General features: G+C 42.7%; 1 protein-coding gene across 1 annotated transcript; it reads left to right on the forward strand.

Annotated features, from left to right (window-relative positions):
- The first annotated feature begins 21,033 nt into the window (after positions 1 to 21,033).
- LOC133043370 (large ribosomal subunit protein eL22-like) lies at positions 21,034 to 21,425 on the forward strand. Its single transcript, XM_061124176.1, has one exon. It carries the CDS (start codon positions 21,051 to 21,053, stop codon positions 21,402 to 21,404), a length of 354 nt encoding a protein of 117 aa, XP_060980159.1. The 5' UTR covers positions 21,034 to 21,050; the 3' UTR covers positions 21,405 to 21,425.
- The last annotated feature ends 1,494 nt before the right edge of the window (positions 21,426 to 22,919 follow it).

Here is a 22,919-nt window from a genome sequence, read left to right on the forward strand (position 1 = left end):
GGTGGAGGGATCTGGGGATTCACAGGATGGGAGTCAGAGGACTTTGGGAGCTGGGACAACCCTGTGGACTTGGGGAACAAGAAATGTGGAAAAACTTTCAGCTTGGTCTCCCTAGCCAGAAGAAGGGACGGCTTCTAGGATGGTTCCTCTCTCTAACAGGAAGCTGGTACAAAGGCAGCACTCATAGCAATGGTATAACTGGTGGTAAGAAAACAATGGGGAGATGACAGAAAAGCTGTCAAAATGTTTGGGCCAAAGCACATCCAAGGTGAGGTGAACCTTTGAGAAACTATGCATCAGGTGCCAGGAGGCACCTAGTGACCCCATGGACTTGGGAAACATTTAAAGCTGTGGTCTTTAGGTCCCGCACTCTAAAGTCTTTCAAAGGATGGGGATTAAAAGCCACAATAGCAGGCAGAATTTGATAGCTGCTTTAGATCTGATTTAAGGGGAAATATAGTGTTTGAGTGTGGGGTTTAGGATTTAGAGGCAGAACAGGAGAGCTAGGGTTCTGATGAGGATGGGGTGGGAGGAGCAGATTGCAGGAAGAGGGGGAGGGCTCTTTTCTAAGCCCACATTCTCCTCTCATCTCTGCAGAAGAGAAGCCCTGAAACTGAGGCCATTCCACTGAAGTTAGCCTGTTCTTCCCAGCCACAGCGGACCAGAGAACCTGGGGGGCAGAGCAGATATGGAGGCAGGAGAGGATGTGGGGCAGAACCCACTGATGGGTGGAGAACAGCAAACCAGGGTTTCTGGAAAGACGTTAAAAAGTTTCATCAGTGACGTGTCAGTTAATCAGAGGAAGTGGGATAGCCGTCACCTTCTGATCAGAGGGAGAGTTGCAGAGTGAGAGATTGTGTAGGGTCCACCCCAGCTACTGGTCTGTGCAGGAGTCTCAGCTCCAAGGAGAGTTCTCTTTGTTTAGGGTTAGAGAGAAAGAAAGAGGAAGAAGGGAGGAGAAGAAGAGAGACGGAACCCGAGACAAGAGCAGAGAGAGAATCTGAAAGGAAGTGATCCACACACAAGAGAAAGTAAAACTGGAGTGGAAAACCACCCCAGCTTCGAAAGGCAATTTGCTTTGGCCGACTGACCTCATATAAACATCTCATCTCTTGCAAGCACCTGCTCCTGCCACGACTGTCCTCCTCCTTCACCGAGGGGACAGTTCCCTCTTCTGCAGCCCCCTCCTACCCTTACCAACTTGGAGCTGGCAGCGGCCAGGCCCACCGTAGAAGGCAGGAGTAGATGAGAGGGTGGGTGTGGATGAGATTTAAACTCAAGTGTTCTGTAGTCAAGTACCGTCATTTTTGCTGCACTCAGGATGAACTGGTTTCTTCTGAAATATGTTTGGTAAAAGCGAGGAGTCAAAAGCCTGTCCTTTAGACTTTGATCTGCATCTTTTCTGGATTTTAGGGCTTTTTTTCTTCCTTTTTTTTTTTTTTTCCCCACTGTTTTTTGGCAGAGTATGTGGGATTTTAGTTCCTTGACCAGAGATCAAACCCGAATCCCCTGCATTTCAAGGCAGATTCTTAACCACTGGATCACCAGGGAAGTCCCAAGGTTTCTTAATTATAAAATTAGATAAAAATAAATGGTCTTCAAGTTTCTTTCCAGTATAATATTTTATGTTTCTAGTAATTCTAGTTACCATTTATTGAGTAAATACTCTGGGGAAAACAGTGAATATATCTTGACTCTAGACTTCAAAATTCACTTCCATAGAGTGGACTTTATAACCCACAGACAAATTAAATGAGACTTTAAGCAGAATCTCTGTGTCCTGGTGTTTCCTATTCTGCCAACTTCTGTGTGCAGATGAATTTTTCAAGTAATTTTCTTTAAAGGCCACCAGGTGGCAGCCTATACTTATTCTCTGAGTTCTGCTTTGCCTAAGATAGTAGGTGGCATCAACTACCAGACCACAGTTGCAAAGGTTGACATAACCCAAACTGATGAATTATCTCAAGAGATTGGATGGATTTAAGGGTTAAAAAGAGGGTTTATTCCTAAGATTGTGTAAATATTTATTTGAGTCAAAGTTGAATAGGATTTCGAAAGGTCCTATGAGGACCTACAAAACCATCTAGAACACCCAAAAAAACTGTCCTTTTCATTATAGGGGACTGGACCGCAAAAGTAGGAAGTCAAGAAACACCTGGAGTAACAGGCAAATTTGGCCTTGGAGTACAGAATGAAGCAGGACAAAGGCTAATAGAGTTTTGCCAAGAGAACACACTGGTCATAGCAAATACCTTCTTCCAACAACACAAGGGAAGACTCTACACATGGACATCACCAGATGGTCAACACCAAAATCAGATTGATTATATTCTTTGCAGCCAAAGATGGAGAAGCTCTACACAGTCAGCAAAAACAAGACCGGGAGCTGACTGTGGCTCAGATCATGAACTCCTTGTTGCCAAATTCAGAGTTAAATTGAAGAAAGCAGGGAAAGTAGGGAAAATCATTCAGGTATGACCTTAATCAAATCTCTTATGTTTATACAGTGGAAGTGACAAACAGATTCAAGGGATTAGATCTGATAGACAGAGTGCCTGAAGAACTATGGACAGAGGTTCGTGACATTGTAAGGAGGCAGTGATCAAGACCATCCCCAAGAAAAAGAAATGCAAAAAGGCAAACTGGTTGTCTGAGGAGGCCTTACAAATAGCTGTGAAAAGAAGAGAAGCTAGAGGCAAAAGAGAAAAGGAAAGATATACTCCATTTGCATGCGGAGTTCCAAAGAACAGCAAGCAGAGATAAGAAAGCCTTCCTCAGTGATAAATGCAAAGAAATAGAGGAAAACAATAGAAAGGGAAAGACTAGAGATCTCTTCAGGAAAACTAGAGATACTAAGGGAACATTTCATGTTCATGTGCAAAGATGGGCCCAATACAGGACAGAAATAGTATGGACCTAAGAGAAGCAGAAGATATTAAGAAGAGGTGGCAAGAATACACAGAAGAATTGTACAAAAAAGATCTTTACAACCCAGATAATCACGATGGTGTGATCACTCACCTAGAGCCAGACATCCTGGAATGTGAAGTCAAGATGGCCTTAGGAAGCATCATTATGAACAAAGCTAGTGGAGGTGATGGAATTCCAGCTGAGCTATTTCAAAACCTGAAAGATGATGCTGTGAAAGTGCTGCACCTGATATGCCAGCAAATTTGGAAAACTCAGCAGTGGCCACTGGACTGGAAAAGGTCAGTTTTCATTCTAATCCCAAAGAAGACAATGCCAAAGAATGCTCAAACTACCGCACAGTTGTACTCATCTCACTAGTACTAGTAAAGTAATGCTCAAAATTCTCCAAGCCAGGCTTCAACAGTATGTGAACTGTGAACTTCCAGATGTTCAAGCTGGATTTAGAAAAGGTAGAGGAACCAGAGATCAAATTGCCAATGTTCGTTGGATCATCAAAAAAGCAATAGAGTTCCAGAAAAACATCTATTTCTGTTTTATTGACTATACCAAAGTCTTTGACTGTGTAGATCACAACAAACTGTGGAAAATTCTGAAAGAGATGGGAATATCAGATCACCTGACCTGCCTCCCAAGAAATTTGTATGCAGGTTGGGAAGCGACAGTTAGAATTGGACATGGAACAACAGACTGGCTCCAAATCGGGAAAGGAACACGTCAAGGCTGTATATGGTCACACTGCTTATTTAATTTATATGCAGAGTACATCATAAGAAATGCCAGGCTGGATGAAGCACAAGCTGGAAACAAGATGGTCGGGAGAAATATCAATAACCTCAGATATGCAGATGACACCACCCTTCTGGCAGAAAGTGAAGAAGAGCTAAAAAGTGTCTTGGTGAAAGTGAAAGAGGAGAGTGAAAAAGTTGGCTTAAAACTCAACATTCAGAAAACTAAGATCATGGCATCTGGTCCCATCACTTCATGGCAAATAGATGGGAAAACAATGGGAACAGTGGCTGACTTTATTTTTTTGGGCTCCAAAATCACTGCAGATAGTGACTGCAGCCATGAAGTTAAAAGACGCTTGCTCCTTGACAGAAAAGCTATGACCAACCTAGACAGCTTATTAAAGAGCAGAGACATTGCTTTGCCAGCTAAGGTCCATCTAGTCAAAGCTATGGTTTTTCCAGTAGTCATGTATGGATGTGAGAGTTGGACTGTAAAGAAAGCTGAGTGCCGAAGAATTGATGCTTTTGAACTATGGTGTTGGAGAAGACTCTTGAGAGTCCCTTGGACTTTAAGGAGATCCAACCAGTCTATCCTAAAGGAAATCAGTCCTTAATATTCATTGGAAGGACTGATGTTGAAGCTGAAACTCCCATACTTTGGCCACCTGATGCAAAAAGCTGACTCATTTGAAAAGATTCTGATGCTGGGAAAGATTGAAGGCAAGAGAAGGGGATGACAGAGGATGAGACGGTTGGATGGCGTCACCATCTCAATGGACATGAGTTTGAGTAAACTCCAGGTGTTGGTGATGGACAGGGAGGCCTGGTGTGCTGCAGTCCATGGGGTTGCAAAGAGTCGGACACGACTGAGTGACTGAACTGAACTGAAGGAATAAAAGGCTGTACTGGCATATGTGAGTGAGCAGAAGCACCAAGGTGGAAAATACACGGTATGCTTGGGAAAACTCAAGTAATGCCAGGTAAGTTGTATGATAAAGAATGAGAGGAACATAAAATTGTTGATAGTTTGAGTCTAGGAATCTGAAGGAATTCCTTGGATGTCATGGTTCAGGGTTTGAACTTTGTTTTATTTTGTAAATTTTTCTTTTGAAATAATTTCAAATTTATGGAGGAATTGTAAGCAGAGTAAAGAGAACTCCAGGACACCTGTCACATTGACTGACAATGGTTAATATTTTGCTATATCACACAGTCTCTTTTTTCTCATATTTAAGAATAATTTGCAGATGTCATGTCCCTTTATCCTTTACCTTAAAACAAAGCTACTGATTTTCACAAGTCTAGTACAATGATCAAAATTAGGAAATCTGACAATGACACAACATTATCATCTAAGATAGATGTTATTCAAATTGCATTTTTTCCTCCATGAAGTACAGAATCACACACAGCACATAGATTTCATGTCTGTTTTATCTCCTTTCATCTGGAATTGCCTTCAATTTCCCTTTCTCTCTCATGACCTTGACGTTTTGGAAGAGTATTGTTCTTCCTTTGTGTAGAGTGTCCCCCAGGCTGGTTTGTTTGCAGTTGCCTGTGACTGACCCTGGGTTAGACGTTAGAAAATGAGCTCCAGCAGTCTCAGCAGAAGGCCAGGATTCCATCTCTGGTCTGTCTGGTTATGAAGACTCTATCACTGCTGCTGGCGATCCACTCATTCTGATGGCCATACTAGGAGCAACCCTTGTCATTGCTTTGGTAACTGATATAACCAGTCTCTTTCTTTTGAATCAACTTTATTTATTTACTTAGGTCACTCTGCGCAGTTTATGGGATCTTAGTGGCTAGTGAGGAAAGGAACCTTTTTGACTTTCAGTCAGAAGCATTTTCTAATTATAGCCTATGCTTTCTTCTGAGGAGGGAGGAGAGGATGTGGGGGCCTGAGGGGGAAGACATAGGGAGCAAACACTGTTGGGGGTGGAGGATGTCAGGGGTAGGGAGACCTGTGAAATCCCGGTGCCTCTTCTGGCTTCCCGGATATGGGCTGCTGAGCCGCCCAGCGGGGCCTGCGGGCTTCGGGATGCAGGACACATCTGCGCCTTTCTTGGCTCCTTTTGCCAGCGCCCAGGAGATTGGCAGGGACCCTAGAGAAGACCCACTCTTCTCTTGGGGGCAGGGCATACGCTGAGCAGCTGAGCAAGCGGGACTAGGCAGGCAGGCTGGATGGGCCATCTACTCCAGCGAACCGGTTCTGCAGAAGCCCTGGAGCACAGCTTCCTCCCGGGCTCCCCCTCCCCTTGGGAGGCCAAGAGCTGACTTCTCCCTCTTCTCACTCCCAGTGGCTCTCTAGGCCCCCGAGAGATATTTGCCTGGGAAAAAGAGAGCTGAAGGGCGGATGGAACCTCAAAAGGACAAAAGCGATAGAAGAACCAGGCTTCTCCTCTGACTTTTGCGTAAAAGACAAGAGACCCCTAGGACAGAAGACAGAGAACAAATTTGCAAGGCCTTGCCTGGGTGGGGAAAGGTTAAAAGCTACAGAGAAAGATAGCTCTGAGAGTAAAGAAAAAGATCCCCAATAAATATCTGTACGTTTTCCCACTCCCCAAAATAATAGGCTGAAATGTGAGTGGGACTGGCCTAGGGTTGAAATAAAGGAAGATTTCTGTGGAATTTTGTTAAGTTTTATGGCACTTTAAGGGGGTAGATAAACCTGGCAGATCCATCTTGGATACTGAAGGAAGGATGGGCTGATGCTTGAAGGACCAGAGTGTCACAGGGAGATAGTAATGAAGAGAGAGGCGGGCGGTCAGGATTTGAATCACTACTTTGTCACTAATCAGCTATGTGAGTCTGGGCAAGCTGTGTAGCCTTGAAGCCTTATCTTCTCATGTAACGTGGGATAATAATAATGCCCATCTCTGGTGTTGTGGGAGTGAAATGAGAGGGTGTATAAAGTTTAGTATATCACCTAGTATATAACAAGTGAGCAAAAAATTTAGCTGTTTGTTATCACACTTTTTAGTTATAATGAAAAGTGCTGGGTTGAGGGTGAGGAAAACCATTCTTGTATTTCTATATCTTTCAAGATATCTAGTTCTCTTCTTGGTAAATGATATCTTCTTACCCCTACATGCCCTTTGTGTAAAAAGGCAGCATTGGATGAGACCTAAGATCTGTTTCCAGTTGTGACACTAAGTCATGTTTTGAGCTAATGCAAATTATGTCACTCCTCTGAGACTCAGTTCCCCCAAATATACATGGAGAAAGTGAAAGTGTTAGTCTGACTCTTTGTGACCCCATAGACTGTAGCCTGCCAGGCTCCTCTGTCCATGGAATTCTCCAGGCAATAATACTGGAGTGGGTAACCATGCCCTTCTCCAGGGGATCTTCCGGACCCAGGAATGGAATCCCAGACCCCCACACTGCAGGTAGATTCCTTACTGTCTGTCACCAGAGAAGCCCCACACACAGAGGACAGCACCTCTTTTGGGTTGCTAGTTAAAAGCATAGTGTTTTGAGTCAGATAGGCCTGGATTTAAATGATAACTTCAAACTTACTAGCCGTCTGACTCTGAGTATTGTAATTAACACCACTGAACTTCAGTTTCCTCCATTGTTAATTGGGGGTTATCATACCATATATCTTGTTGAACTTTCAAAGGACCATTTAGGACATTAAAGTATAAGCTGCTTAACCCAGAGCTCTGCACAAAGTAGGCATCTTCAAAGTGAAATTGGTAGTTGGTAGCTTTTTGGTCTAAGTGAAATTGCCTACAAAATATTTTTCCAATCACATTTCTTTTGCCTAAGACAAAAAGGAGATAATGAGCATGCACATTTAAAATCCTTCTTCTGTTTCCCCACTTAGATCCACTGAAAAAGTATCTGAGAATATTTGTTCAGAATCGAACCATAACCTGCTCCTTCACTCCTGTCCCTTCCGTCCCCTTTTCTCCACACTAGCCAACAAGGCTCATCTATCAACTCTCAAGCTCACCTTTGTCATGCAGAGTGGACTAGCTGCTAGCTACGGCCCCCCCGCCCCCCCACCACCAACACAGGCGCACACATCTTGCGCAACACACACATCATTTCTCAAAAGCCAAATTAAAGTCACCGTCCATCCACGAAGAGAAGCCTCTTTCCTGGTGCCTTCTCCCAGGAGAATCCTCACTTTTCATTGACATCACCCTCCACCCCCCATCCTCTCACACAAGCACAAACCGGTCACCATCCCACTTCTCCTCCCCTACTCTATTGCTCAGTAATTATATTCTCCGCCTCCCAGTGTCATGCTAATACAGACTCCTGACACAGCTGCCCAGATTAAATTAGAGCCCAAACCAGCAGGCTGACTAATTATATTTTTAGCCTGGAGTTTTCTTCCCCCACCTTTGGGGTACGGGGCCCATGAGAAGTAAATGAACACTGCCAATATTTGCTGAGGACATTTGACTCTTCTTGCCTGGGTGGTTTTGTCTTCTCCAACCAATCTGGGCCCCTGGAATTTGATTAGATCAGAAAGAGAGATGAGACTTTTACTCAAAGGACCTACCTAAATCCCATCCATCCTTCTGCCAGCTGGGCCTGGCCACTATCATCAGGCCAAGGGAGAAAGAATGGCACAGAACTCTTTCTCAGAACTGAGATTCTGCTCCTACTTTTGTGAGCCCTTCCTCTCTTCCTAACTCCCAAGTCTTTTCTCCAAGTATTCATTGCCACTTATCCTGCAGTGTTGTTGTTCAGTTGCTAAGTTGTGTCCAACTCTGCCACCCCCTGGACCGCAGCACACCAGCCTTTCCTGTCCTTCACTATCTCCTGGAGTTTGTTCAAACTCATGTCCATTGATTTGGTGATGTCATCAAACCATCTCATCCTCTGTTGCCCCCTTCACCACCTGCCCTCAATCTTTCCTGGCATCAGGGTCTTTTCTTCTACCTCTATCTGAAGTGAAAAAGAAGGCTACTTTCCTTACAGAATTCTGTTTTATGGCTTGTCCTCCAGCCTTTGCCTTCATGTTGTTTTAGTCAGTCGTGTTCAACTCTTTGCGACCCCATGGAGTGTAGCCTGCCAGAGTCCTCCGTCCATGGGATTCTCCAGGCAAGAATACTGGAGTGGGTTACCATTCCCTTCTCCAGGGGATCTTCCCGACCCAGGATCGAACCCACGTCTACTATGTCTCCTGCCTTGGCAGGCAAGTTCCTTACAGCTGAGCCAACTCAGGAGCCTTGCCTTTACTACTGGAACATAATTGACATCTCAAATTGCCTAGAGACAAAGCTTGCCAGTCCTTCATTTCTTCATTCCATTAATATTGGTTGTGCGCTTACCATACATCCCATAGTGAGGTAGATATGAAAGTATGAAAGTGAAAGTCCCTCAGTCATGTCCAACTCTTTGCGACCCCATGGACTATACAGTCTGTGGAATTCTCCAGGCCAGAATACTGGAGTGGGTAGCCTTCTCCTTCTCCGGGGGATCTTCCCAACCCAGGGATCAAACCCAGGTCTCCTGCATTGCAGGTGGATTCTTTACCAGTTGAGCCACAAGGAAAGCCCAAGAATATGGGAATGGGTAGCCTATCCCTTCTCCAGTGGATCTTCCCGACCCAGGAATCAAATCTGGAGTCTCCTGCATTGCAGGCAGATTCTTTACCAACTGAGCTATCAGGGAAGGCCACATGAAAGTATGTAAAGGCATAATTCCTGCTCTGAAGAAGAGCAGGGACTCGTGATTGGTCTACACATGTAAAGCTGTGCCTTCAGTAGTTCAGGTCTACTATCAGGCTACGTGGGGAGGGAACACAGCAGGAGAGCACATGGCGGCAGCTCAATTATTCTGAGTCCAGGAATGCCAGGACAGTGATGCCCAGAGAGAGAGAAAGGGATGATTAAGGAAACAAATTGAGCTCTCCTAACTCACCATCTGTGTGCCCCTAAGTTTGCACTTCCAGGAGAGGATCTGATGAGGTCTCTTCACCAATATCCAAAATGAAATGTCCCCCTGGGGTTTTGCTCCGGGCCCTCCAGAGGGGATGCATGTCCTTCACACATGACCTACACAAGGTTTGCCTCTGGCCCTGGGTGCAGTCAGCTCCAATGTTGTGCTGCCAATTTTTAAACAAAGCCTGAATGATAACTTTAGGGAGAATGAGCCACCATCCTCAGTAAGGCACAGTGGACCAAACAGACACCAAAATAAATACAATGTACAAACTTTATTTAATAAAAGTAAGCGGTAAAGTCAAACAGGCTTTATATTAAGTCCAATTTATATGAAGAGAAAAATTGGCTAGAAGAAAATTTATCTTGAACACTGTATAGTAACCTACTTGAATTTAGCTGAGCTCTGTTGCTGGGAAGAATACAGCTCACACACAGGTATAGATGAATAATTTGTACATTTTTCGAGTATTCACTGAATACTGCCTTAGATATACTTGTACACTAAATGTGAAAAAGATTTAACTGCTTACCCCCAGATACACTTCTTTATAGTTGATCTTTTGGAGGAGTGATTCCAAAGAACAGGTGGTTTTGGCTCATGAATCGTGTAATGACCCCAGCCTGGACGTTCTGGACACCCAGTCTCCTCCACCCTTTTTCAAACATCAGATGGGTGTGGGTATTTGAAAAGTTCTCTGGGTAACATGACATACTGTTACTTATAGTGCTGGCCAAAGGATAAATCTGAGCTGGCAGCGACTTGCGTGTCCACTTCCGGCCAAGGCAATGATTGGACTGCCAGACACTTGTTTTTAAGACCCTTCTTCATAGTAAGCAATTGAGTGTATCAGAATGAGATGATCTGGGTCTGAATTTTCATAGCCCTTCAGGATTCTGCCACTTCATCAGCTCGTGCCTTGTACGGGTTTATTCATATTTTTATAGGCTGCCTTTCATACTTCTCTTCACACTTGGGCCTTGTCTTCCTCCCCAGTGACATTGGGTGATCAAAAGATTATGAACCCTGCAGTCAGGTAAGTGTGGGTGAGGGTCCCGCCACTGAACAGGTGCACACATTGTTTGGTTATGTACTTTTTCTTAGCTGCTCAGTCCTTATCTGCAAAAGACAAAATCATGTTTCTTTGTAGTTTCTTGGGGAGTATTATATCAGTCAAAGTTCTCCAGGGAAACAAAACCAATTATATGTATTTATTTATTGTAGGGATTGGTTCACTTGATTTTGGAGGCCGAGAAGTCCTACAACCTGTTGACTGCACACTGGAGACCAGGAAGGAAGATAATGCAATTCAGTCCAAGTCTGCCAGGGGCCTGCTGAGTCCCAGTCTAAAGGCCCAGGAAGTGGGAGCATCCACATCTGAGGGCAGGAGAAAATGGATGTCCCTCAGGCAGGGAGCACAGACTGGCCCTTCCTACACCGTTTTATTCTGTTCAGGGGCCCAGCACGTTGGGTGACGTATACCTGCACTGGTGAGGGTGATCTTTACTTAGCCTCCTATCCAAATGCAAACATTTCCCAGAAACACCCTCACAGACACACCCAGGAATGTTTTGCAGGTTATCTGGGTATCCCGTAGCCCAGTCAAGTTGACACATAAAATTAAGCATCACAAATTTTAAATTAAAAAATGGTGTGAAATTGACTGGCTGCATGCTAAGTTGCTTCAGTTATGTCTGACTCTGTGACTCTGTGGACTGTAGCCTGCCAGGCTCCTCTGTCCATGGGATTCTCCAGGCAAGAATACTGGAGTGGGTTGCTGTGCCCTCCTCTAGGGCATCTTCCTGATCCAGGGATCAAACCTGTGTCTCCTGCATTGGCAGGTGGGTTCTTTACCACTAGGGCCACCAAGGGATATGCTATTTTTCTTTCTCATTTCCTTTAGCTCATAGATGATTCACAAGAGTTCACTGTAACAGTTTTCCCAGTATCTGGATCAGAGAGACACCCAAGGTTTGCTTATAAACGAACTAAAAGTAGTTCAAGAAAAAAATCTTACAAAGTGCTAATGAGTATTGCAGCTACTTACAACAACACTGAGAGACAATTGCAAAACAATACAAAATTTATTAAGTGTTCAGTTAACTGGCACTGCCTTCAGAATATGGGAGCGGAACACATAATTTGTTTTTTCTTAATTTTGAAAGTGCTGTAGGCCTCTGCAGTTTACTAGACCAGCTGCTTTGTCAGGGCCCTTTTTACCCCTCCACTGATCTTCTCGGCCACTTCCCCCCAACATATCTCCCAGCCAAAGAATGTCTTAGCCAAGAACACGCAGAGTGGAGGAGGAATCTAAAAGGAGGTTAACCTTCTTGGTCGTTAAACCTGCCACATCTCCTCTTCCAAGAAGTCTGGCTTCATAATGAAGCTCATAATTTTTTAATTGAAGAGTAGTTGATTTACAATGTTTTTGTGAACAGCAAAGTGATTCAGTTAATGCATATATATGTGTGTGTGTGTATATACACACACACACATATATGTATATATATATATTCTTTTTTAGATTCTTTTCCATTATAGGTTATCACGAGATATTGAATATAGTTCCCTGTGCTACACAGTAGGCTCTTGTTGCTTATTTTTTTATATATATAGTAGTGTGTATATGTTAAGCCCAAGCTCTGAATTTATCCCTTCCCTACCCCTCCTTCCCCTTTGGTAACCATAAATTTGTTCTCTACATCTATGAATCTGTTTCTCTTTTTAAAATTATTAAAAATCATTAAAATCATTGTATCATATTTTAAAATTCCACATATATGTGATATCATATGATATTTGTCTTTATTCAGTGTCCTTTCAATGTGATCTTAGCAAGTTAAATCTGAAATGGGAGAATAGTGATCACAGAGTTCACAGAGGTGTCATAATTTGCTAGAAGTAACAAGGTGAGTTATTGAGAAATTCAGAACTGAAACCCAAATCATTTACCTTCCAGCCAGTGTATTTTTTTTTTTTTTTCCTTATTTGAACTGTGGACACACTGCTTTGCCTATGTTTGTTTGGCTATTTCTCCTGTTAAATTGAGACTGCTATGAAAGCAAAACAAATAGGCTTCCCTGGGGGATCAGATGGTAAAGAATTTGCCTGCAATGCATGAGACCCAGGTTCAGTCCCTGGGTTGGGAAGATGCCCTGGAGAAGGGGATGGCAATACACTCTAGTATTCCTGCCTGGAGAATTCTATGAACAGAGGAGCCTAGTGGGCTACAGTCCATGGAGTTGTAAAGAGCCAGACACAACTGAGTGACTAACATTAAGTTTTAAAACAAATATTGCCTCTTTCTGTTCTACTTTTCCTCTAAAACTTCATGAAAAGTAGGATAATCTTATGTGTATTTTCCAAATTGAGACACTTTTGAGAATGAAAAGGAGGGACTGCTAATAATTAAGCATGATACATGTTAATGAGTGAATCTACTTTACTGAAGGCCTGCTTTTCTTTTATAATTTACTTTAGGGTATTCCTGTTCTTTAGGGAGCTTCTGTCCTCACTCCCTATGTTGTTGTTGTGGTTCAAGCACCCAGTCGTGTCCGACTCTTCATGACCCCATGAACTGCAGCACGCCAGGCCTCTCTGTCCTCACCGTCTCCAGGTGTTTGCCCAAGTTCATGTCCATTGCATCAGTGATACCATCCAGCCATCTCATCTTCTGAGGCCCATTTCTACTTTTGCCCTCAATCTTTCCCAGCATCAGAGTCTTTTCCATGGAGTCAGTTCTTCGCATCAGAAGGCTGAATATTGGAGCTTATGCTTCAGCATCAGTCCTTCCAATGAGTATTCACGGTTGATTTCCTTTAAGACTGACTAGTTTGATCTCCTTGCTGTCTAAGGGACTCTCAAGAGTCTTCTGCAGCACCACAGTTTGAAAGTATAAATTTTTCAGCAGCCAGCCTTCAGCTTTCACAACCATACATGACTACTGGAAAGACCATAGCGTTGACTACATGGACCTTTGTTGGTAAAATGATGTCTCTGTTTTTCAACACTCTGTCTAGATTTGTCATAGCTTTTCTGCCAAGAAGCAGTGGTCTTCTAATTTCATGGCTGCAGTCACCATTCACAGTGAATTTAGAGCCCAAGAAGAGGAATCTGTCACTGCTTCCACCTTTTCCCCTTCTATTTGGCATGAAGTGATGGGGCTGGATGCCATGATCTTAGTTTAATATTTAGTTTCATGCTGGCTTTTTCACTTTCTTCCTTTACCCCCATCAAGAGGCTCTTTAGTTTCTCTTCATTTTCTGCCATTAGAGTGGTATCATCTGCATATCTGAGGCTGCTGATGTTTCTCCCGCCAGTCTTGGTTCTAGCTTGTGAATGCCTCCAGCCGGGCATTTCTCATGACGTGTTCAGGGTAAAAGTTAAATAAACAGGGTGACGACAAACAGCCTCATAGTACTCCTTTCTCAATCTTGAACCAGTTAGTTGTTCCACACAGGAGGTTTCTAACTGTTGCTTCTTGACCTGCATACAGGTTTCTCAGGAGACAGGTAAGATGGTCGGCATTCCCATTTCTTTAAGAGTTTCACTCCCTATAAGCTCCATGAATGGGGATAGGAACTCTTTCAGGTCAAAGTCCTGTAAACACACATTCTCTCTTTCTCTGCCTCTGTTCCTGTATCTTATACACACAGACACACAGACACAAAGACACAAAGACACATAGACACACACGTTTGTTATGGAGCATACTTGGGGCACCAGAGAGATACCTAGATCTTGGGCTAGTTTGGTTCCTAAGAGAGGAAAATATCCTGGATAAGCCAAGGGAACTGGATGGAATGCTTCTAGAAAAGACAGAGAGGCAAGGACCTACTTCACCAACTCTTCTTCCCTATTTTGACCCATTTTTTCTTTCTCCTTTTTGTATTCAAAACATTTAACATTTCATTTTAGTCTTTACTCTTCCATGCACATGGACATTTTACAACATATTTAATTCAATTACTTATACAGTGTTATAAGCATTTTAAAAGCATAAACTCCTTGAGGCCTGGAACAAAGATATTTGTTTTGAGTAATGAATTTTCAACAAGAACTTCTCACTGAAAGACAAAAATAGGATTTCTGTGACAGCAGAGGGAAAATAGGACAGGTTGAAGGCAAGATCGAATATCCTGAGTTTAAATGTCAGGAGATTATTCCTGAGGACACTTGTGAAATTAAATTTTCTAGTGTTTAAATGATTTTTCTCATTTTTATGTAAACAGTGATGTTAGGGGAAGCACACAGATTGAAACCGCCCACCCTGGCCAGGCACCATAGCAACCATTTGCATGAGTTGTTTTATGACAGGAGGTCCTGATAAGGAATACGGGACTAATAAGCCACCACCAACGGGAAGAGTTCGGGAAAGGTTGAAAGATGACACTGCGTGTCCGTCCACTTCCCAGAATCCCTCTCGCTAGCGTCCATCTTGGCTGAGCGATGCTGCGCCACCGGGAAAGACTCTGAATTAGAATGATTGGCCAAAGACCACCCGGAAACTAATCCCATCACCATAAAACCCGGGACCGCCAGCCATGTGGCAGAGCTGTCCTCCTGGGTTCCCTTACCCTCCTGCTCTCCACCCGGGTGCCCTTCCCAATAAAATCTCTTGCTTTGTCAGCACATGTGTCTCCTTGGACAATTCATTTCCAAGTGTTAGACAAGAGCTCAGTTTTGGGCCCTGGAAGGGGTCCCCCTTCCTGCAACAATAATATCATGTATTATTGAAAGAAAGTTGACAAGAAACTTGTCAACTCAATTCTCCACTAGATCCCTAGTGCCTAAAACTGTCTGGCCAACCTAGGTGTTCAGAAAAAGTTTAAGTAATGATTGCCAGGTCATCCTGCCAGTGATGTGGGACTCTTTTTTGTTGAGTATTATTTATTTATTTATTTAGACTGGGCCGGGTCTTAGTTGCGGCACTCAGAATGGGATTCTCATTGCCTCATGTGGGATTTTTTTGTTGCGGGGCACAGACTCTCTAGTTGTGGCATGCAGGCTCTGCAGTTGTGGTGAGTGGGTTTAATTGCTTCACAGCATGTGACTTCTTAGTTTCCCAACTACGGATCAAACCCATGTCTCCTGCATTGCAAGGAAATTCTTAACCACTGGACCTCCAGGCAAGTCCCTGATGTGGAATTCTTGAGATCAACTCCCACAGTTCAGTTCAACACATGTAATAAACATAGTACATTTTGTGCTACAGAAATGACATTGAAAAAAAGATAAATTTTGACATGAGGAGAGCACTCATTCTGTAGGAGACATGAACAAAGAGAATGAATTGTGATCATTTAGCACATAATAGTACTGCTACGGTAGAGGTAAAAAAATGGGGGTTTCTTTCAATAACTGGAAGGATAGGCTCATTAAAAAGGTGACATTCACTAGAAAAATGAATGGGTTTTTAACAGAGAATGGAAATTATTTGTTGGGAGGCAAAATAATCTAATCCGAATATAATTTGGATATGAATAATGGTTGTAGGAGATGAAGGAGGGAGCATGAGAAGATCAGAGTATTTGAGACATGCAAAGAAGCCAGGGATCCTGAAGGACAGTGGGCAAGGTAAAGAGGACCCAAGGTCCAGTCAGAAGAAGGAAAGATGTATAAATCACTGGAAGGACTTTGTGAGGAAAGTGTGAAGCTGTTAGAAGCTTTTGAGCAAACAGTGGAGATAGTTCTCACTTCAATGCTAGGCTGAGAACAGACTTGTAAATATTAGGGATGTAAAGAAGAGGACCAGTCCAGAGACTATGACAATCACCCAGGTAAAGATGATGATGATTCAGACCAGCGTCATAGCAGAAATGGTGGGATTCTGAATATGCTTGGAACGTTGGACCAAAGTTTGTTGACTGGAAGAGTAAAAGAGAGTGCACAGGAATGACCTCAAGCTCTTTGGCCAGAGCCCCTAGAGAGAGGGATTTTGTCAGTGGTAACTGAGAGGTAGAAGCCTGGAGGAGGATAAGATTTAGAGAGATAAGGACTCAGCTTTAGACAAGTTTAGCTTGAGATGTCTCTGAGTCATAGCTTGGCAGTTGGCTGTTGAATATATGGGTCTGGCATCCAGGGGGTGGTCTGGACTGAAGATACATACTTGGGCATGAACACTTACAGCAAAGATGGCTTTAGAATATAATCATAAAGAATTAGATGCAGGAAATTAGTATCAGTAGAGTTAGTATAGACTCAGAAAGGTAAGTTTTAGAAGGAAGTTAGAAAGTATTGGGATTTCAAAGTCTGTTTTGAATCACCATGTTCGATTGCTTTCAGAGGTATTGTAAGTTCTCTGTGTCTTAGTGATGTGAAATGTATCTCAAGAAACCCAAAGAAACTCTTACACATTTGACTAACAACTTATTTTAAACTGGTAAAACAACATTTTACTATAAAAATAAAGAAAAAAAAATCAAACATATCTTACTGCCTAAGGAATAACTGAAGTCTGTTGCGTTTCTTTCCTACCTTTTTTCCCTTTGAATATTTGAAAATGCTAGATTCTTCCAAAATTCTACCAAAATAAGCTGTTTATAAGGCAAAGTTTAATTTTTTGCTTTCTACTGCTAGGGAGATCATTGCCTTGTCAGAATCTTAGGTGTGTTTTATTTTGTTTTTTTTTTTTTTTAGAGGGACTGGGAGGGGGTTGGGATATTTATAATGTGAAGGTGTAGTTTAAGAAGAGTGTTTCAGTGTGAGATGTGAAGATAACAGGATAAAGATAATGATAGAACAGTTTAGGATTAACAAAGAGAGCAAGGCAAGGATTATGAAGTGAGAATTTTGAAGAGTCTTAGATGGTAAGGAGTCACGTGATACTATCATTCAATATTCATTTAAACTTTTTTCCCCCCTTTCTTTCAGCAAAATTCCTTAAATAAACAGTAAAGCATTTGAAATAATTTTCCTCCTGGGCAAGAGCATCTTGAATACGGAAGTCAGGTTAATGTATACAGCAAGCTGTACGAGGTAGAAAGTTGTCAGTTCTTAGCACACATTGCAGACAACTGAGGTCACATTGTGTTCAAAATTTTCCTGGGCCACAGGATTGATCCCTGGGTAGAGAAGATCCCCTGGAGGAGGAAAATGGCAACCCACTCCAGTATTCTTGCCTGAAAATTTTGATGGACAGAGGAGCCTGGCAGGCTACAGTTCAAGGGGTAACAAAGAGTTGGACACAACTGAGCAACTGAACACAAACACATACACAGGTGTGTTTTTATTTACCTTCTGCCATTTTTAGATGTCTTCAAAAGCTGTGGTAAACACAGGGTAAAAGCTGCAAAGTTTTATTTCACAAATTTACCTAAATTGAACTAATTATTCTGCCGAGCCCAACTGAGTTATTTCCTAATTTAACTTAAATAAATAGCACAGGGATGAATTTACTCATACACAAGGATACTTCTGATTTGAGGTTGTTTTGTTTAGATCATCTGAGGTGAAACTATGTAAGCAAAGAATTGTAGTCTCATCTTAACACACAAGTGACTTTCGGTTTTGTTGTGGTTGTTTTCAGATAAACTCCCATCATGTCATCAAGCCATCTCAGTGGGTAACCTCATTCAAGTTCACTCTCCCTATGGATGTTTTATCTTTTTTTTCCATGCACAAAACAATTTAGATTTTTCTGCCTAAGGGAGGAAAAAATTAGGCAGATATCTAAAGCGCTCTGTATATATGAACTTGCTAGTTATTCTCTAATAATCTTGAAAGCTAGTACAATCATGCAACACATTTCCCAGAAACAAGTTAATTGAATTATCAATCCTAGTCAAAAGTGATAAAGTAAGTAAATCTGCTGATTTTCCTCAGCAGCCACAAACAAAACAAAACATCTAAGGGTGTCGCCTTAAACAAATATACCCCCTTGAGAGGTTGATTATTATACACAGTTATTTATACACAGTAAAAATAAAGATTACGGGAAAAATACACACTATTTAGAGACAAATGCACACAAATGCCCAGTTTCCACTTGCTGCTGCATTAATGGGAATACACACAGAAGCCATGTCTGTCTGTCTGTCTCAAGGCACAGCTCAAATTCCATCTCCTACTAGAAGCATTCCCTGAGCCACAAGCACCTTCTAGAGTCCTAGGGCCTATGTTGCACGCATCATCCTTTTCCTTGATTAAAGTTATTCATATGTGTGAATAGCCTCCCTTGGATTATGAATCCCTGGAGTGTTCCAATTTTGTTCACATTTGTGTCTCCAGCACCTTCCAGGATTTGAACAAGTAGATATTTATTGAATGAGATATAATTTTGAATTATCTCCAGCTTGGGATTTTCTGTACCATTTCTCCCTACTGTCCAAGTGCCTAATCCTGAACCTATGGATAACCCAATGTAGCGTTAGATCAGCAAGGCTTAATTATACAGCATCAGGCATCCCAGTAGGAGAGGGGGTGCAAGGTGACTTCACTGGACCGCATTTTCTCACTGATTTCTGTGACTTCAAAGGCTTTCCTTGAGAGAATGGCAGGAATCAGACTGAGTGAGAATGGGCGGAAAGCAGGTAAAAGAAAAGTCTCAAGTGTGGGCTGAGGTGGGAAGAGGTGGAGGACGGGAGGAAGTCTGCCTAAATCTTTCACAGCTCCCAAAGAAATTGCCCCTGGGAAGGGGGAGCGGGAGGGGGGGCGATGGCTGGAGGCCAGGGAGGGGATAGTGAGAGGCTGACAGATGGAGTGCTCTCTTTGAGGACTCTCTAAGGACCAACCGTTGCAAAGCTACACAATGTACAGAAGTAAATCAAATTGAGGAACATGTGCACTAAAGAAGGGGAAAGATGGGAGGGGGAAAAGGGCCCACAGTAGACAGGGGACTCAGAGAGTGGGATGGGGATCGCCTCGGAGCCTGAAGAAGAGAGTGCAGAGTTAGTTAGGCAGAGAAAAAGGAAAAGGAAGCCACATCTCGGGAGGCTAGGGTTTTTCAGAACAGTTGGGGAGTAAGGGGAAAGATACAGGGAGGCTCAGACACTCATAATATCCCAAAACCTTGGGGAACTTGGATGGATATTCCAATTATTCTCAAATGTGGGATGTGGGGGAAAGGGATAGTTAGGGAGTTGGGATGGACATGTACACACTGCTTTATTTAATAATTGATAACCATCAAGGACCTACTGAATAGCACAGGGAACTCTGTGCAATGTTATGTGGCAGTCTGGATGGGAGGGAAGTTTGTGGGGAGAATGTATTCATGCATGTGTTCATGCATATATGGCTGAGTACCTATGCTGCTTACCCGAAACCATCACGACATTGTTAATCAGCTGTACCCCAACACAAAATAAAAGGGTTTAAATTAGTTAATTCAGTAGCTGTTAAAGAAAATAAAAGGGATAACTCACAAGGAAAAAATAATTTAGGTAAGGCTAAATTTTCAATACCACCAATAAATAGGCAGTTGGGTGGGAAACAATACCTAGAGAAAGACCGCATCAGCCTCCTTAGTAGTAGGTAGCAACCCTTCCCCTGAATTATTGTGGGAGGTTCCTAGAGGACAGCATAGTGGTTTTAGCCTGGCCTCAGCTGGTACCCACAGAAAATATTCAGAGCCTTAATTTAGCCTTTAAAGACATTAAATCCCTTCTAGCCTAGGGGAATAAACAGCTCCCACCCTTAAAGTGGGATTTGGGCTTCTAACTCATAGATTCATCTGGGTGAAGTTGGGAGGAGTGGGGGATGGCTGTCTGGAGGCTGAGCTGCACCTGGGAATATTTTTTCACAGGGGTCACTGGATGGGGTAGAGAAAGGTTTCGCCTTTGTCTTTGCTTTTTAACCTCTCTTTTCTCACTTTCTCCATTCACCTGTCACAGTTCGTTTATAAAGCCCTCACCCTCCAATATCTCCACACCCTTCCAACTCCCCTCATTATGATCCTTTTGGGCTTAGGGAAAGTGTGGGAGGATTTACCTCTTTAATGGTGGAGGAAAGGAAAATGAACAGAGAGCTAAGGTCCTAATTGGGAATGAGAAAGTTTGAAGCTTCAATGTAGAGTGTAAGTAGGGTTATCCAACAGTGTACATTAAAGCTGGGATAGTTTTAAAAGTGGAAAGGGCTTTAAAAATAATTAACAGGCATTAAGTGTTCTACATCAGGTGCAAACTGTCACTGTACTAAGAAAACTAGAGCTTAGTCACTCTGGATAGGATTAAATTGGCATGTAACCCTATAGCTGTGTATTGATTCTGTGTGAGTGTGTGTGTGTTTGAAGGGAGGGCAAGTCTCCCCAGGTGGCGCAGTGGTAAAGAATCTGCCTATGGATGCAGGAGATGCAAGAGACGTGGGTTCAATCCCTGGTCAGGATGATCCCCTGGAGTAGAAATGACAACCTACTCCAGTACTCTTGCCTGGAAAATCCCAAGGACACCTGACAGTCTACCGTTCATGGGGTCGCAGAGTCAGACATGGCTGAGTGACTAGAGCACAGATACAAAAACTATTCCAGCCCTTTCTGCCTCCGCTGCCGCCATGGTGCCTGTGAAAAAGCTTGTGGCGAAGGGGGGCAAAAAAAAGAAGCAAGTCCTAAAATTCACTCTGGACTGTACCCACCCTGTAGAAGATGGAATCATGGGTGCCGCCAATTTGGAGCAGTTTCTTCAGGAGAGGATCAAGGTGAATGGAAAAGCTGGCAACCTGGGTGGCGGTGTTGTAACAATCAAAAGAAGCAAGAGCAAGATTACTGTAACTTCCGAGATGCCCTTTTCCAAAAGGTATTTGAAATATCTTACCAAAAATTATTTGAAGAAGAATAATCTACGAGATTGGTTACGCGTAGTTGCTAACAGCAAAGAAAGTTACAAATTGCTTTACTTTCCAGATTAATCAAGATGAAGAAGAGGAGGAAGATGAGGATTAAAAGTCAAACGGGAATATTTGCATAAGTTCTCAAATAAAATTTATCAACCCCCCCAAAAAAAACCAAAAAAACTATTCCACTTGTCACAGAGAGTCTCTTTCTGATAACTACCTAGGACCACCACTTCCTTTTATGTAACAGTATGACTCCTTAGAGGAGGTGAGTGGTTTAGATGCTAAGTCGTGTCCGATTCTTTGTGAGCCCATGGACTACAGCCTGCCAGGTTCCTCTGTCCATGGGATTCTCCAGGCAAGAATAGTGGAGTGGGTTGCCATTTCCTTCTCCAGAGGATCTTCCCGACCCAGGGAGGAGGAGGTGAAGTATTAACCTATTTAATTTTCATTTAAATCTATCCTCCTAATGTTTATGTATTAAAAGGATAAAATAATAATATAAATCAATAAAAGCAACATAAGAGTAAGCAGACTTCAAAGTACAGCATTCATTTCCTAGCTGTGTGACCTTGGGCAACTTCCTTGTTCTTTATGTTTTGTTTGCTGATATATCTCTAGGGTCTGCTGCATGTAAGAAGCAGTCAAATATTTATTGAAGGCATAAATTAAGGGACCTTGTTTTCCTTCTCTGTTAAAAAAGTGATAACAATAGCTCCTACATCAAAGAGTAGTGGCAATTAAAGGAAGTAATGCAGGTAAAACTCTGAATTCAATGTGGACATTCCGGAAACGTTGGCTGTAAGAATTTCTAACGGAGATAGTGTATGCAGACGATTAATGTGACTGTATGGTGCAAATACCTTGCAAATGTCAGTTTCCTCCTTGATCCCTACCTTTTCCCCACATTGTAACTATGGAATCTTAAAATACTTACCTTTCAATCCCAAAGGGCCAGAGCAGTTTTGCCTTCTCTGTTGCCTGATTCCCTGTCTTCCTAGCTCATACCAGGAATTGAGGTGTCGAGAAATAAAGGTCTTTCTTGATGAGAGAATAGAAGTGCAGGAGGAAGGGGAGAATGTCTGAGAGGCTCAACCAGACCTTTGTGGCTGAAAACTGTTTATTGTAGAAGTAGAATGTCAGAGTTTGGGAGCTGGGCTATGTGATTGCTTCTTATATTATTTTGTTATTTTCCCTTAAGATTAGTGGGAGAAAACCCCATTTGGAAGATGAGTTCCACGCTGGTGAGTACCCAGCCTGCTGCTATAGGTAGCACCTACAATGGTCTTCTTACAATACTCTGGTTGGCCCAAAGGTTTTATGTTTCATTTTCATAAGAGAGGTTATTCTCTCTGCTCTGGATTCATCAAACACTCTCTGAGAGCATGAGGTCTGAGACAGAGTGGGGCTCAGGAGAGGCCAGATGAGTGGAGAGTATCTCATGTGTTGCAGGAGCTATTCTAGGGACCATGATGTGACCACCTCCTCATATTGCATCATCAGTTGTAGTGGTAAAAAGTCTCCTGAAATTGAATCTTACGCAACTGTATTGTGGGCAAAACATGATTCTTCTGAACATTTTCTGAACAA

This window comes from Dama dama, chromosome 22 (genome assembly GCF_033118175.1).
Source record: "Dama dama isolate Ldn47 chromosome 22, ASM3311817v1, whole genome shotgun sequence".
Lineage (NCBI taxonomy): Eukaryota > Metazoa > Chordata > Mammalia > Artiodactyla > Cervidae > Dama > Dama dama.